The sequence below is a fragment of the Cervus elaphus genome, chromosome 6 (assembly GCF_910594005.1).
Source record: "Cervus elaphus chromosome 6, mCerEla1.1, whole genome shotgun sequence".
NCBI lineage: Eukaryota > Metazoa > Chordata > Mammalia > Artiodactyla > Cervidae > Cervus > Cervus elaphus.
In genome coordinates this window covers 31,640,240-31,658,140 of record NC_057820.1, presented here as the reverse complement: position 1 = coordinate 31,658,140, position 17,901 = coordinate 31,640,240, and the positions used below count along the sequence as shown (strand labels likewise).

Below are 17,901 nucleotides of genomic sequence, written 5' to 3'. Positions count from 1 at the left end.
AGAAAAGACAACCTCTTTAACAAGTGGTGCTGGGAAAACTGGTCAACCACTTGTAAAAGAATGAAACTAGAACACTTTCTAACACGATGCACAAAAATAAACTCAAAATGGATTAAAGATCTAAATGTAAGACCAGAAACTATAAAACTCCTAGAGGAGAACATAGGCAAAACACTCTCAGACATAAATCACAGCAAGATTCTCTATGACCCACCTCCCAGAATATTGGAAATAAAAGCAAAAATAAAAAAATGGGACTTAGCTAAACTTGAAAGCTTTTGCACAGCAAAGGAAACTATAAACAAGGTGAAAAGACAGCCTTCAGAATGGGAAAAAATAATAGCAAATGAAGCAACAGACAAAGAATTAATCTCAAAAATATACAAGCAACTCCTGCAGCGCAATTCTGGAAAAATACACGATCCAATCAAAAAATGGGCCAAAGAACTAAACAGACATTTCTCCAAAGAGGACATACATATGGCTAACAAACACTTGAATAGATGCTCAACATCACTCATTATTAGAGAAATGCAAATCAAAACCACAATGAGGTACCATCTCACTCTAGTCAGAATAGCTGCTATTCAAAAGTCTACAACAATAAATGCTGGAGAGGGTGTGGAGAAAAGGGAAGCCTCTTACACTGTTGGTGGGAATGTAAACTAGTACAGCCACTATGGAGAACAGTGTGGAGATTCCTTAAAGAAACTGGAAATAGGACTGCCATATGACCCAGCAATCCCACTCCTGGGCATACACACCGAGGAAACCAGAACCAAAAGAGACACGTGTACCCCCAATGTTCATCACAGCACTGTTTATAATAGCCAGGACATGGAAGCAACCTAGATGCCCATTAATGGATGACTGGATAAGAAAGTTGTGGTATATATACAAAACGGAATATTCCTCAGCCATTAAAAAGGATACATTTGAATCAGTTCTAATGAGCTGGATGAAACTGGAGCCCATTCTACAGAGTGGAGTAAATCAGAAAGGAAAACACCAATACAGTATACTAACATATAAATATGGAATTTAGAAAGATGGTAATGTTAACCCTATATGCAAGACAGAAAAAGAGACACAGATATATAGAACAGACTTTTGGGACTCTGTGGAAGAAGGCGAGGGTTGGATGATCTGAGAGAATAGCGTTGAAACATGTATATTATCAATTGTGAAACAGATCACCAGTCCAGGTTTGATGCATGAACAAGTGCTCAGGGCTGGTACACTAGGATGACCCAGAGGGATGGGATGGGGAGGGAGGTGGGAGGGGGATTTGGGATGGGGAACACATGTATATCCATGGCTGATTCATATCAATGTATGGCAAAAACCTCTACAATATTGTAAAGTAATTAGCTTCCAACTAATATAAATAAATGAAAAAGAAATAAAATAAAAAGCAAGGACATTACTTTGCTGACAAAAGTCCATTTAGTCAAAGCTATGGTTTTTCCAGTAGTCATGTATAGATGTGAGAGTTGAACTATAAAGAAAGCTGAACACCAAAGAACTGATGCTTTTGAACTGTGGTGTTGGAGAAGACTCTTGAGAGTCCCTTGGATTGCAAGGAGATCAAACCAGTCAATCCTAAAGGAAACCAGTCCTGAATATTCATTGGAAGGACTGATGTTGAAGCTGAAACTCCAATACTTTGGCCACCTGATGTGAAGAACTGGCTCATTGGAAAAGACCCTTATGCTGTTGATGCAATGATTGAAGGCAGGAAGAGAAGGGGACAGCAGAAGTTGAGATGGCTAGATGGCATCATTGACTTGATGGACATGAGTTTGAGCAAGCTCTGGGAGTTGATGATGGAGAAGGACGCCTGGCATGCTGCAGTCCATGAAGTCACAAAGAGTCAGACATGACTGAGTGACTGAACTGAACTGAGCTGAATCAGCCACTTAAGAGAAATCAATCTTATTTATAATTTATTAGTAATAAGTTAACTAAGGCTACTTGAAAAGTATAGCTTCTTAGATTAAAAATTGCAAAGCATTACTTACAAGAAAAAAATGATTAGTAATTTTTGATATGAATCAATAGTGTTTCAACTTTCCTAGTTTGGAAATAGTTTACATTTAAAAGGAAGACTTTTTGTGTGTGTGTGTGTGATTTATAAGTATCAAAAACGCTGTTGAAAAAGTTCCACCTTTGTGATAATAAAATTGATTGAGCTGACCATGAACTCATTAACAATCAACCACAGAGGAGTGACAGTGGCAATCATGTAGTTCCTATACCCAGTACAAAAGTAAGGTATGGATTTTGGAATTTCTAATCAATTCTCATACATTGGATTATAATTTACAGTGTTTAACCTCTATTTGCTCTGGGAGTGTAAGGTAATTCTATCAGCAAAGAAACAACATAGGTTATTAGGAGAAGATTACAATATCAGATAGCAAATTATAAAAGTGTTTCAAAACATCCAAAGACTCCAGGGGAATTTTATGTATTAGAAAATAAGGTAAAAATCTATTTGGTGGAGAAAGAGACTGCTGAATCTTTTCCATGCCAGTTTCCTTATGCTTGATTCCTTCTTACAGTCCCTCTCCCTCCTCAAGCAGGAGGAGCAATGTGACAGGTTAAAAGCAGAGTCCATTAAAGGCCAGACCTTACAATGCACAGGGTTTGCTTAAGGGCAGGACCCATTCTTCTCTTTGATCTTCCTGATTCAGACTTTGGCAGGACCAAGTCACCAGGGAGGCTGATGTTTCTCTTTCTCTAAGTCACTGTGTCTGGATGGGATCTGGAGGTCTCCTGGGGAGCCCTGACCATCCTTTCTCTGAAGAGCACCCTGCAAAGCACACTGATAGGGCTACTTTAAAATTTAGGGGAAATGAAAGGGGCCAGGATTATCTAGCAAGCACAATCTGCATGATGCATTCCAGACTTTTATCACTATTGCATAATGTCCTTGTGCTACTGCACTTGCTGTTAAAATTTAACTCTTGAGAACATTTGTATGTTTACTGTGTCCTCAAGAGTCCTTCAATGAGAAGGAACAAATGACAAAGCAGAATTTGATGGTTTATCTTCCTGCCCACAATCCCATTATAATATCAAAATTCATACTGTATCTCTTAAATATTTTCCATTTTGATAATGTTAATCCAAAGTATTGTTGATAAAAGATACTCTAAACTACTGTAGCACTTGTCATATATATTTTGGTTTTTATAAATATTTCAGATAAGCTGTATATTGTCACCAGCTTATTTAGCTTATATGCAGAGTACATCAGGAGAAACACTGGGCTGGAAGAAGCACAAGCTGGAATCAAGATTCCCAGGAGAAATATCAGTAACCTCAGATATGCAGATGACACCACCATTATGGAAGAAAGTGAAGAGGAACTAAAAAGCCCTCTGATGAAAGTGAAAGCGGAGAGTGAAAAAGTTGGCTTTAAGCTCAACATTCAGAAGACTAAGATCATGGCATCTGGTCCCATCACTTCATGGCAGATAGATGGGGAAACAGTGGAAACAGTGGCTGACTTTATTTTGGGGGGCTCCAAAATCACTGCAGATGGTGGTTGCAGCCATGAAATTAAAAGCTGCTTTCTCCTTGCAAGGAAATTGATGACCAGCCTGGACAGAATATTAAAAAGCAAATACATTACTTGGCCAACAAACATCAATCTAGTCAAGGCTATGGTTTTTCCAGTGCTTGTGTATGTATGTGAGAGTTGGAATGTGAAGAAAGCTGAGTGCTGAATAATCGAGGCTTTTGAAGTGTGGTGTTGGAGAAGACTCTTGAGAGTTCCTTGGACTGCAAGGAGATTCAACCAGTCCATCCTAAAGGAGACCAGTCCTGGGTATTCATTGGTAGGACAGATGCTGAGGCTGAAACTCCAGTACTTTGGGCACCTCATGAGAAGAGTTGACTCATTGGAAAAGACCCTGATGCTGAGAGGGATTCGGGGCAGGAGGAGAAGGGAACAACAGAGGATGAGATGGCTGAGTGGCATCACCTACTCGATGGACATGAGCTTGGGTGAAGTCCGGGAGTTGGTGATTGATAGGGAGGCCTGGAGTGCTGCGATTCATGGGGTTGCAAAGAGTCGGACACGACTGAGCGACTGAACTGAACTGAGATAAGTTGGAGCTATCATAGTAGTTTACCTTTCTTGCAGAAATTGTAATCACACCTTTTATATTATTTAAGTGTTTCATTAAATATTTTTCCACTATTAGATTACTTTACTTACCTTTTGTGAAATCTGGGCATGTTTGCTTCCTGTTGAAGTACTATCACTCTGCTCAGCTGTTAATCATGTTTTTAGCATTTGTTTTGCCAATATTTGCCAAGAAGGTAATTCTGGGGTTTCAGTGATACAGATGAGTATTGGCTCCTAAGGTGTCAGTTTTTTGCCATCGTATCTCCATAGAGCCTGTTAGGGTACCACAAATACCTTACGCAATGAGTTTAAAGTTATAGCATTAGAATTCAAAAGAGATTAAAAAATAACTAGTTAAATGTCTTCCATATGGTATGTAAGGAAGAAAGGATTAATGATCTTAAGCAATGATAACTACTAATGCATTGACATTAGTAGGAATACCTACATTTTACATACTTATTACTATATTCAATCAGCTATGGAGTATAATCATGACCATTCACACATAATGGCATAGACAAATGATGGTTTATTGCCAAATTCAGATATTTTAAAAAGTTTCTAGATGGTCATTATTCCAAAGCAAAAAGACAGGGAGAAATTTCTAATAACTGACATACTTTATTTTTTTCTAATTTTCTTAAATTATATATCCCTTAAACCTTCAGCCCTCAGAGTTTTGTACAGATCACTGGCAAAAATTCAGAATTCACAAGTTTTACAAAGCTTCAGTTTATTATATATTTTACACAAGTCCTAATTTTCAAAATTGATATTTACTGGCTTATGTTATAGAAGAGAGCTATATATATCCACTCATTAATATATATATTTTGATATGCATCTTTTGATATACAAGGAAAATACATGTGTAATCAGCCACTGTTTCCAAATCAGGAAAGGTGTACGGCAAGGCTGTATATTGTCACCCTGCTTATTTAACTTATATGCAGAGTACATCATGCAAAATGCCAGGCTGGATGAAGCACAAGCTGGAATCAAGATTGCCAGGAGAAATATCAACAACCTCAAATATGCAGATGACACCTCCCTTATGACAGAAAGTGAAGAAGAACTAAAAAGCCTCTTGATGAGGGAAAGAGGTCAGTGAAAATTTGGCTTAAAACTCGACACTCAGAAAACTAAGATCATGTCATCCGGTTCCATCACTTCATGGCAAATAGATGGGGAAACAACGGAAACAAGGAGAGACTTTCCTTCTTTGGTCTCCAAAATCACTGCAGATGGTGACTGAAGCCATGAAATTAAAAGACACTTGCTCCTTGGGAGAAAAGCTATGACCAACCTAGACAGCATATTAAAAAGCAGAGACGTTACTCTGCCAACAAAGGTCTATCTAGTCAAAGCTATTGCTTTTAGTAGTCATGATTGGATGTGAGAGTTGGACTGTAAGAAAGCTGAACACCAAAGAATTGATGCTTTTGAACTGTGGTGTTGGAGAAGAATCTTGAGAGTCCCTTGGACTGCAAGGAGATTCAACCAGTCCATCCTAAAGGAGATCAGTCCTGGGTGTTCATTGGAAGGACTGAAGTTGAAGCCGAAACTCCAATACTTTGGCCCCCTGATGTGAAGAACTGATTCATTGGAAAAGAACCTCATGCTAGAAACGATTGAAGACAGAAGAAAGGGATGGCAGAGGATGAGATGGTTAGATGGCATCACCGACTTGATGGACATGAATTTGAGCAAGCTCTGGGACTTGGTGATGGAGAAGGAGCCTGGCATGCTGCAGTCATGGGGTCGCAAAGAGTCAGACATGACTGAGCAACTGAACTGAACTGAACTGAATCAGCCACTTAAGAGAAATAAATTTTATATATAACTTATTAGTAATAAATTAATAAAGGCTACCTGAAAAGTATGAGCTTCCCTGGTGGCTCAGAGGTTAAAGCGTTTGCCTCCAATGTGGGAGACCTGGGCTCGATCCCTGGGTTGGGAAGATCCCCTGGAGAAGGAAATGGTAACCCACTCCAGTATTCTTGCCTGGAGAATCCCATGGACAGAGGAGCCTGGTTGGCTACAGTCCACGGTGTTGCAAAGAGTCAGACATGACTGAGCGGCTTCACTTCACTTCACTTCACCTGAAAAGTATAGCTTCTTAGATTACAAATTGTAAAGCATTACCTACAAGAAAAAAAACAATTAGTAATTTTTCATATGAATCAATAGTGTTTCAACTTTCCTGGTTTGGATATAGTTCACATTTATAAAGGAAGACTTTTTTTTTTTTTTTTTGCAATTTATAAGTGTCAATAAGGCTGTTGAGAAAGCTCCACCTTTGTGATAATAAAATTGATTGAGCTGACCATGAACTCATTAACAATGAACTACGAAGGAGTGACAGTGGCAATCATGTAGTTCCTATACCCAGTACAAAAGTAAGGTATGGATTTTGGAATTCCCAATCAATTCTCATACATTGGATTATAATTTACAGTGTTTAACCTCTATTTGCTCTGGGAGTGTAAGGTAATTCTATCAGCAAAGAAACAACATAGGTTATTAGGAGAAGATTACAATATCAGATAGCAAATTATAAAAGTGTTTCAAAATATCCAAAGACTCCAGGGGAATTTTATGTATTAGAAAATAAGGTAACAATCTATTTGATGGAGAAAGAGGCTGCTGAATCTTTTCCATGCCAGTTTCCTTATGCTTGATTCCTTCTTACAGTCCCTCTCCCTCCTCAAGCAGGAGGAGCAATGTGACAGGATAGAAGCAGAGTCCATTAAAGGCCAGACCTTACAATGCACAGGGTTTGCTTAAGGGCAGGACCCATTCTTCTCTTTGATCTTCCTGATTCAGACTTTGGCAGGACCAAGTCACCAGGGAGGCTGATGTTTCTCTTTCTCTAAGTCACTGTGTCTGGATGGGATCTGGAGGTCTCCTGGGGAGCCCTGACCATCCTTTCTCTGAAGAGCACCCTGCAAAGCACACTGATAGGGCTACTTTAAAATTTAGGGGAAATGAAAGGGGCCAGGATTATCTAGCAAGCACAATCTGCATGATGCATTCCAGACTTTTATCACTATTGCATAATGTCCTTGTGCTACTGCACTTGCTGTTAAAATTTAACTCTTGAGAACATTTGTATGTTTACTGTGTCCTCAAGAGTCCTTCAATGAGAAGGAACAAATGACAAAGCAGAATTTGATGGTTTATCTTCCTGCCCACAATCCCATTATAATATCAAAATTCATACTGTATCTCTTAAATATTTTCCATTTTGATAATGTTAATCCAAAGTATTGTTGATAAAAGATACTCTAAACTACTGTAGCACTTGTCATATATATTTTGGTTTTTATAAATATTTCAGATAAGCTGTATATTGTCACCAGCTTATTTAGCTTATATGCAGAGTACATCAGGAGAAACACTGGGCTGGAAGAAGCACAAGCTGGAATCAAGATTCCCAGGAGAAATATCAGTAACCTCAGATATGCAGATGACACCACCATTATGGAAGAAAGTGAAGAGGAACTAAAAAGCCCTCTGATGAAAGTGAAAGAGGAGAGTGAAAAAGTTGGCTTTAAGCTCAACATTCAGAAGACTAAGATCATGGCATCTGGTCCCATCACTTCATGGCAGATAGATGGGGAAACAGTGGAAACAGTGGCTGACTTTATTTTGGGGGGCTCCAAAATCACTGCAGATGGTGGTTGCAGCCATGAAATTAAAAGCTGCTTTCTCCTTGCAAGGAAATTGATGACCAGCCTGGACAGAATATTAAAAAGCAAATACATTACTTGGCCAACAAACATCAATCTAGTCAAGGCTATGGTTTTTCCAGTGCTTGTGTATGTATGTGAGAGTTGGAATGTGAAGAAAGCTGAGTGCTGAATAATCGAGGCTTTTGAAGTGTGGTGTTGGAGAAGACTCTTGAGAGTTCCTTGGACTGCAAGGAGATTCAACCAGTCCATCCTAAAGGAGACCAGTCCTGGGTATTCATTGGTAGGACAGATGCTGAGGCTGAAACTCCAGTACTTTGGGCACCTCATGAGAAGAGTTGACTCATTGGAAAAGACCCTGATGCTGAGAGGGATTCGGGGCAGGAGGAGAAGGGAACAACAGAGGATGAGATGGCTGAGTGGCATCACCTACTCGATGGACATGAGCTTGGGTGAAGTCCGGGAGTTGGTGATTGATAGGGAGGCCTGGAGTGCTGCGATTCATGGGGTTGCAAAGAGTCGGACACGACTGAGCGACTGAACTGAACTGAGATAAGTTGGAGCTATCATAGTAGTTTACCTTTCTTGCAGAAATTGTAATCACACCTTTTATATTATTTAAGTGTTTCATTAAATATTTTTCCACTATTAGATTACTTTACTTACCTTTTGTGAAATCTGGGCATGTTTGCTTCCTGTTGAAGTACTATCACTCTGCTCAGCTGTTAATCATGTTTTTAGCATTTGTTTTGCCAATATTTGCCAAGAAGGTAATTCTGGGGTTTCAGTGATACAGATGAGTATTGGCTCCTAAGGTGTCTAGTTTTTTTGCCATCGTATCTCCATAGAGCCTGTTAGGGTACCACAAATACCTTACGCAATGAGTTTAAAGTTATAGCATTAGAATTCAAAAGAGATTAAAAAATAACTAGTTAAATGTCTTCCATATGGCATGTAAGGAAGAAAGGATTAATGATCTTAAGCAATGATAACTACTAATGCATTGACATTAGTAGGAATACCTACATTTTACATACTTATTACTATATTCAATCAGCTATGGAGTATAATCATGACCATTCACACATAATGGCATAGACAAATGATGGTTTATTGCCAAATTCAGATATTTTAAAAAGTTTCTAGATGGTCTTTATTCCAAAGCAAAAAGACAGTGGGAAATTTCTAATAACTGACATACTTTATTTTTTTCTAATTTTTTAAAACTATACATCCCTTAAATCTTTAGCCCTCAGAGTTTTGTACATATCACTGACAAAAATTCAGAATTCACGAGTTTTACAAAGCTTCAGTTCATTATATATTTTACAATTTTATATTTTATACTAGTCCTCATTTTCAAAATTGACATTTACTGGCTTATGTTATAGAAGAGAGCTATATATATCCACTCATTAATATATATATATTTTGATATGCATCTTTTGATATACAAGGAAAATACATGTGTAATCAGCCACTGTTTCCAAATCAGGAAAGGTGTACGGCAAGGCTGTATATTGTCACCCTGCTTATTTAACTTATATGCAGAGTACATCATGCAAAATGCCAGGCTGAATGAAGCACAAGCTGGAATCAAGATTGCCAGGAGAATATCAACAACCTCAAATATGCAGATGACACCTCCCTTATGACAGAAAGTGAAGAAGAACTAAAAAGCCTCTTGATGAGGGAAAGAGGTCAGTGAAAATTTGGCTTAAAACTCGACACTCAGAAAACTAAGATCATGTCATCCGGTTCCATCACTTCATGGCAAATAGATGGGGAAACAACGGAAACAAGGAGAGACTTTCCTTCTTTGGTCTCCAAAATCACTGCAGATGGTGACTGAAGCCATGAAATTAAAAGACACTTGCTCCTTGGGAGAAAAGCTATGACCAACCTAGACAGCATATTAAAAAGCAGAGACGTTACTCTGCCAACAAAGGTCTATCTAGTCAAAGCTATTGCTTTTAGTAGTCATGATTGGATGTGAGAGTTGGACTGTAAGAAAGCTGAACACCAAAGAATTGATGCTTTTGAACTGTGGTGTTGGAGAAGAATCTTGAGAGTCCCTTGGACTGCAAGGAGATTCAACCAGTCCATCCTAAAGGAGATCAGTCCTGGGTGTTCATTGGAAGGACTGAAGTTGAAGCCGAAACTCCAATACTTTGGCCCCCTGATGTGAAGAACTGATTCATTGGAAAAGAACCTCATGCTAGAAACGATTGAAGACAGAAGAAGGGGATGGCAGAGGATGAGATGGTTAGATGGCATCACCGACTTGATGGACATGAATTTGAGCCAGCTCTGGGAGTTGGTGATGGAGAAGGAGCCTGGCATGCTGCAGTCATGGGGTCGCAAAGAGTCAGACATGACTGAGCGACTGAACTGAACTGAACTGAATCAGCCACTTAAGAGAAATAAATTTTATATATAACTTATTAGTAATAAATTAATAAAGGCTACCTGAAAAGTATGAGCTTCCCTGGTGGCTCAGAGGTTAAAGCGTTTGCCTCCAATGTGGGAGACCTGGGCTCGATCCCTGGGTTGGGAAGATCCCCTGGAGAAGGAAATGGTAACCCACTCCAGTATTCTTGCCTGGAGAATCCCATGGACAGAGGAGCCTGGTAGGCTACAGTCCACGGTGTTGCAAAGAGTCAGACATGACTGAGCGGCTTCACTTCACTTCACTTCACCTGAAAAGTATAGCTTCTTAGATTACAAATTGTAAAGCATTACCTACAAGAAAAAAATGATTAGTAATTTTTGATATGAATCAATAGTGTTTCAACTTTCCTGGTTTGGATATAGTTCACATTTATAAAGGAAGACTTTTTTTTTTTTTTTTTGCAATTTATAAGTGTCAATAAGGCTGTTGAAAAGGTTCCACCTCTGTGATAATAAAATTGATTGAGCTGACCATGAACTCATTAACAATGAACTACGAAGGAGTGACAGTGGCAATCATGTAGTTCCTATACCCAGTACAAAAGTAAGGTATGGATTTTGGAATTCCCAATCAATTCTCATACATTGGATTATAATTTACAGTGTTTAACCTCTATTTGCTCTGGGAGTGTAAGGTAATTCTATCAGCAAAGAAACAACATAGGTTATTAGGAGAAGATTACAATATCAGATAGCAAATTATAAAAGTGTTTCAAAATATCCAAAGACTCCAGGGGAATTTTATGTATTAGAAAATAAGGTAACAATCTATTTGATGGAGAAAGAGGCTGCTGAATCTTTTCCATGCCAGTTTCCTTATGCTTGATTCTTTCTTACAGTCCCTCTCCCTCCTCAAGCAGGAGGAGCAATGTGACAGGTTAGAAGCAGAGTACATTAAAGGCCAGACCTTACAATGCACAGGGTTTGCTTAAGGGCGGGATCCCATCTTCACTTCGATCTTCCTGATTCAGACTTCGGCAGGACCAAGTCACCAGGGAGGCTGATGTTTCTCTTTCTCTAAGTCACTGTGTCTGGATGGGATCTGGAGGTCTCCTGGGGAGCCCTGACCATCCTTTCTCTGAAGAGCACCCTGCAAAGCACACTGATAGGGCTACTTTAAAATTTAGGGGAAATGAAAGGGGCCAGGATTATCTAGCAAGCACAATCTGCATGATGCATTCCAGACTTTTATCACTATTGCATAATGTCCTTGTGCTACTGCACTTGCTGTTAAAATTTAACTCTTGAGAACATTTGTATGTTTACTGTGTCCTCAAGAGTCCTTCAATGAGAAGGAACAAATGACAAAGCAGAATTTGATGGTTTATCTTCCTGCCCACAATCCCATTATAATATGAAAATTCATACTGTTTCTCTTAAATATTTTCCATTTTGACAATGTTAATCCAAAGTATTGTTAGTAAAAGATACTCTAAACTACTGTCAGTCAGTCAGTGTTGCGGTCCAGTTCAGTTCAGTTCGGTTCAGTCTCTCAGTCGTGTCTCTCTCAGTCTCTCAGTCATTGGAACCCCATGAATTGCAGCTCGCCAGTTGGTCCATCACCAACTCCCAGAGTTTACCCAAAGTCATGTCCATTGAGTCTTTGATGCCATCCAGCCATCTCATCCTCTGTCATCCCCTTCTCCTCCTGCCCCCAATCCCTCCCAGCATCATGGTCTTTTCCGATGAGTCTATTCTTCGCATGAGGTGGCCAAAGTATTGGGGTTTCAGCCTCAGCATCAGTCCTTCCAATGAACACTCAGGACTGATCTCCTTTAAGATGGATTGATTGGATCTCCTTGCACTCCAGGGGACTCTCAAGAGTCTTCATCAACACCCCAGTTCAAAAGGATCAGTTCTTTGGTGCTCAGCTTTCTTCACATTCCAACTCTCACATCCATACATGACCCCTGGAAAAAACATAGCCTCGATTAGATGGACCTTTGTTGGCAAAGTAACATCTCTGCTTTTTAATATGATATCTAGGTTGGTTATAACTTTCCTTCCAAGGAGTAGGTGTCTTTTAATGACCATCTACAGTGATTTTGGAGCCCCCAAAAATAAAGTCAGCCACTGTTTCCCCATCTATTTCCCATGAAGTGATGGGACTGGATGCCATGATCTTAGTCTTCTGAATGTTGAGCTCTAAGCCAACTTTTTCACTCTCCTCTTTCACTTTCATCAAGAGACTCTTTAGTTCTTCTTCAGCTTCTGCTATAAGGGTGGTGTCATCTGCATATCTGAGGTTATTGGTATTTCTCCCAGCAATCTTGATTCCAGTTTGTGCTTCATTCAGCCCAGCGTTTCTCATGATGTACTCCTCTTATAAGTTATATAAGCAGGGTGACAATATACAGCCTTGACGTACTCCTTTTCCTATTTGGAACCAGTCTGTTGTTCCATGTCCAGTTCTAACTGTTGCTTTTTGACCTGCATACAAGTTTCTTAAGAGGCAGGTCAGGTGGTCTGGTATTCCCATCTGTTGAAGAATTTCCCGTAGTTTATTGTGATCCACACAGTCAAAGGCCTTGGCATAGTCAATAAAGCAGAAATAGATGTTTTTCTGGAACTCTCTTGCTTTTTAATGATCCAGCAGGTGTTGGCAATTTGATCTCTGGTTCCTTTGCCTTTTCTAAAACCACCTTGAACATCCGGAAGTTATTGGATATTCAATGCATTCTAAAGATCGTTTCCTCTGTGGTGTACAAATTTACATTTATTTACACAACATATGTTTAATTTTATTTCCAAAGACGAGTCTCATGCTTATTTTTTTTAGAATTTCTCAAACTTTTTATTTGTTTAGTAATGTGACATGGAGAGTATTTAACAATATTGCCCATAATTACCTGTTTTCTTTCATGGCTGTATAACTCATACCTATGTTGTAGATGAATGTGTTCACAAATTGATAGCCATTTAAGTGCTAGTGGGAATATTCATGTGCAAGTAATTATGAACATGTGCAAGTCTTTCTGCATGACAGATAATATAAAACAATGTGCATAAATTTTATTTAAATGGTATTTCCACATTATACTCCCTTAAAATTAGTCCTACCAGTTTACTTGTTTGACAGATTATTTGTAGGAGTATTACTTGTTGACAATTTCAATTTCCCAGAGTTTCCATGTCACCTTTTATATATCATTGGCCATTTCACTTCTGTGAATTTGCTGTTCATACTTTTCATTTATTTTCATATTGGACTGCTAGACTTTTCATTGGCGATTTGTAGTCTTTCTTATTGCACAGTGACTACCAACCCTTTGTCTATTAAAAGTGCCACCACGTAGATTTGAGGAAAACTGCGTAATCCTATACGTTTGATTTAAAAACATTTTCTACTATGGAAACATATGGTTCTACCTTCTTACTTTTCTGTTAGTTCTACTTTTCTTCAAGTATATGCCAATTACCTAGGTGTGTTCTATATGGTAAAATTTCCTATAATTCCCTGAACATCAATGTTTCTTTTTTAAAATAAATTATGCCTAAGGCTGATGAATGTTTTTTATATGTTGTGGATGATGATCCCGTTGACCAACAAGACAAGACTCATTCCATCACCTGGATATTTTGACTATAAACTGCTTTCCTAATGTATAGTTTTCATCAGTACCTTCAGATTGTTTCATCTGATTCACCAATTTTTTACAAAATTTACGTGATTTTTGTATTGTGCTCATTGTTTCTGATTATTTCAGTCATAGTGGACCTAGGTTTAAAGAAAATAATGTCTATAATATTTTCTGTCATGATAAAGGATTGAATGTTCACATGTAAGTGTTATGAGAAGGATGACCAGTAGCTTCCTGAGGAAAGAGACAAAAGAATGATAAATGCTGATCTAAAGTGTGGTTATGGTATAACATAATGTGAAAGTGAAAGTTGCTCAGTCATGTCCAACTCTTTTAGACCCCATGGACTGTAGCCTACCAGGCTCCTCTGCCCATGGAATTCTCCAGGCCAGAGTACTGGCCTGCTGGTAGCTGTTTCCTTCTCCAGGGGATCTTCCCAATGTGGTATCGAACCCAGGTCTCCCTTGTTGCAGGCGGATTCTTTGCCATCTGAGCCACCAGGGGAGCCCAAGAATACTGGAGTGGGTAGCCTATCCCTTCTCCAGGGGAATCTTCTCAATCCAGGAATCAAACTGGGACCTCCTGCATTGCAGGTGGTTTCTTTACCAGCTGAGCTACCAGGGAAGCCCATATTATAATATAATAGCAAATAATTCAGTCTATGTTCAAGAAACCCATTGAATTTTTCATCATATCTGCAAGTAAGTGGTGCTGTGTCTTGAATTGTAAAAATATACATAGATTTAGCTATGTATATCGATATAGATAAAATCATAAATATAATCAGGTAGCTTTGGAGAGAATGAAAATTCAAAAGTCCCTTTAGAGTTCAGGCTATAATTTTCCTAACATACAGTTGAGAACTTATATCCATTAGCAAAGGCTGATTATGGGAGTCAAAATAATAGGTGAATAAATGGTGGATGACAAAAAGAGAATTAGGTCATGAAATTAAAGATTTTTGCAAATATCTCAATTTTATAAAAGGAAGCATGTAGCAGTTGCTATACTTCTAATTCCACAAACACTCCAAAGGCAAATGAGTTTAACTGGATGAAGGCAAGTGTCTTGCCATGGCTTTAGGTAAAAACTGATGTTGAGGCTGGATGCACAATAAAAATGAAGAACTATTAGTGGTCTCACAAATAAAAGTAAAGGGTGAATCTTTCAAAAGAATTCCAATTATTGAACAATTTCTATAGCAAGGAAAAGCTATAAAATTTATACAGAAATGAAGCCAAAATTCTGAATATCTACAAAGTAATATTGATACTATGAATAGACTTCCATTGTTCTTGTTTCTACACTCAACATGTGAAAAACCATTAAATTCAATCATATCTTTTTAGTACAACTTTTGCATTAAAATAATAAATTTCAATACATACCCACATAGTTTTATGGAGGAGTTCTATTTATGAGGCAGAACTGTTAGAGCAGCAGAACCAAACCTTTTAGGTCCCTGGTTTTGAGGAAGACAAATTTTCCATGGACTGGGGTAGGAAGCAATGGTTTTGGGACGATTCAAGCACATTACATTTATTGCTCACTTTATTTCTATTATTGCATCAGCTCGACCTCAGATCATCAGGCATTAGATCTCAGAGGTTGGGGACCCCTGCGCTGAGGTCTCAGATACAGCTAGTCTCTTTTCCCCTTCTTTCCTGTTTTAGCAAACTTCCAGCAACAAAATAGACAACATTTTGTGATGACAAACATGGCAGTTGCCGCACAGGCCAGCAGGAACCCGATGACATCCAAAGAGTGGTACCGGAACCAGGTGAGGTCATGGATAGCTGGCCTCAAGTGCTTGGCTCCTTTGTGGCGCATGACAAACTCGATCCAGAAGACTGCTCTGTCCAAGGGCTTCATCGGCTGATCACGTTGAATGGCTGATAATCTCATCACATTCTCTTTGTAGCTGAAGGAAAATCAAACAGTGATCATTTATGGAATGAGCTATAATAGGTAAATATGTGAAATTTTCTTGCAGATGGTAACACAGAGTGCAACACAGAGTGGAAGAAAAATAGATAATTTTTTCCAAGGTGATTATTGAGATATTAGCTTAAGGGCTAGGATTTCTTAAATGCATAGCATTTCAAGCTACAAAGAAAAGAAAGAAAATGGGAGAGAACAAGATTGTACATTCTGAAGAATGGAATGAGCTGTCCCAAAGGGCAATAAAAAAAAGAAATTCATAATATGTTTGTTCAGAGTTTGAATTATCTCGTAAAGAATTGTTAATAGACCTGGTAGATGTATTTCTAAACGTTATAATCCAGATATAGCAGGTAAATCAGTGATGTGGTTTGGAGACATGTCCAGACAGGGCTGATCTTACATTAGTGAAGTGGTGGTTGAAAGTGTGGAAGTAGATTGAGTCAGTTTGATTCCTGACTCTTACTTTGTTGGCTGCTTTTTTATTCTTTCTGTTACTCAGATTTAAAAAAAAAAATTTTTTTATTAACGTTTTAAAACTTTTTTTATTTTTTAAACTCTTAATTTTACTTCGGAGTGCTCAATCATGATAGAACCTGTTTCTCAGGTTTTCATTGTTATATAAAATGGCTAGGAATAGTACCTTATCTAATTATTTTGAGAATATTTTACTGATTCTTAGAGGCATTCCTAGCATGCAGTAGACACTCAGTAGATGTTTACTAGTATTGTTGTTCTGGTTCTTGTTCTAGAAATTCTGGAGAAGGCTCAACATTTCACTCTCAGGCATTGCAGACACACTTGTTTCTACTGTTGAAATGCTGGCAGACTAATAGACAAGAAAGAAGAATAAAGAGATATAGCTCATGAACTTTAAATCACAAAGTACTGTATCATGGCAATGTAGTAATAACAATGGAAGTAACTTTTCTCCCTTTTCTGTCAAAAACACAGGATGAGAACTGGGTTTTTGAGAAGACTACAGTAATCCTGGAAATATATTTTTAATACAATAGGAATAGACTACAATAAAGAAGTTACTTAATATGTGTAAAGTAACACTGTTTTACTAAATACAACATGTAGCATATCATGAACATTCAGTACATCTTCATTTTTGACACCAACACTACACTATTAAAAATTCAAAAGACATATAAATACTAGAGATATGTACATTTCCATAAAAACAGCAAATGATAGAGTTGTTTCTTTTAAAAAAAGAAAAAAATTGCTTTTCATGCTGCTCACTTAGGACAATAGCTGCGCTAAAATTAAATTTAAATAACACTGCTTATAAAACACAAAATGCATTTTGCTGCCATTACTGACACATTCTCAAAATGTTTTCTTTACAAAGTCATTATGATTAAAAGAAGGGGTATATATACATCATATTTGTGATATTAATATAATTGTGACATTGAAATTCATGTATATCCTGAAGTGATTTGGAAATCAAATATTTCTGTTTTCAGAAAATGTGGCTTTGAAATAGGGATATCTCAACATAACTATCTATTATAAGACAAAAACAAGCACAAATAAAAAACTCTGAATAAACTTAAATTTATAAGCTGTATCTACATAGTTGTAGTTGAGTAAATTAGAAAATTCTAGTTGTTTACCATTTATCAATGATGGGATCAAAATATTATTACAGACTAGCAGATAGCGGAGAAGGCAATGGCAACCCAATCCAGGACTGTTGCCTGAAAAATCCCATGGATGGAGGAGCCCGGTAGGCTGCAGTCCATGGGGTCGCCAAGAGTCGGACACGATTGAGCAACCTTACTTTCACTTTTCACTTTCATGCATTGGAGAAGGAAATGGCAACCCACTCCAGTGTTCTTGCCTGGAGAATCCACGGACTGGGAAGCCTGGTGGGCTGCCGTCTATGGGGTCCCACAGAGTCGGACATGACTGGAGCGACTCAGCAGCAGCAGCAACAGCAGCAGCAGATATAGAGAACAATCTATTGGTTACCAGATTTGGGGGAGTAGAATCACATGGGTGGGGGAGTAGGAGGCAAAACTATTAGGAATAATATAAGCTCAAGGAGGTGTTGCAAAACACTGGGAATTAACCGCTATTT

General features: G+C 38.2%; 1 protein-coding gene across 3 annotated transcripts in view; it reads right to left on the bottom strand.

The window, feature by feature from the left end:
- Positions 1 to 14,686: 14,686 nt before the first annotated feature.
- LOC122696520 (UDP-glucuronosyltransferase 2B4-like) overlaps positions 14,687 to 17,901 on the bottom strand; it is a 77,396-nt gene continuing 74,181 nt past the window's right edge. For 2 of the 3 annotated variants that reach the window (XM_043906601.1, XM_043906602.1), the window contains exon 6: positions 14,687 to 15,786. In XM_043906601.1, coding sequence (XP_043762536.1) covers positions 15,507 to 15,786 — 280 coding nt within the window. In that variant the 3' untranslated portion in view covers positions 14,687 to 15,506. Of the gene's footprint in view, positions 15,787 to 16,449; positions 16,636 to 17,901 lie in introns of all 3 variants that reach the window. The other variant, XR_006341770.1, reaches the window with a different exon arrangement.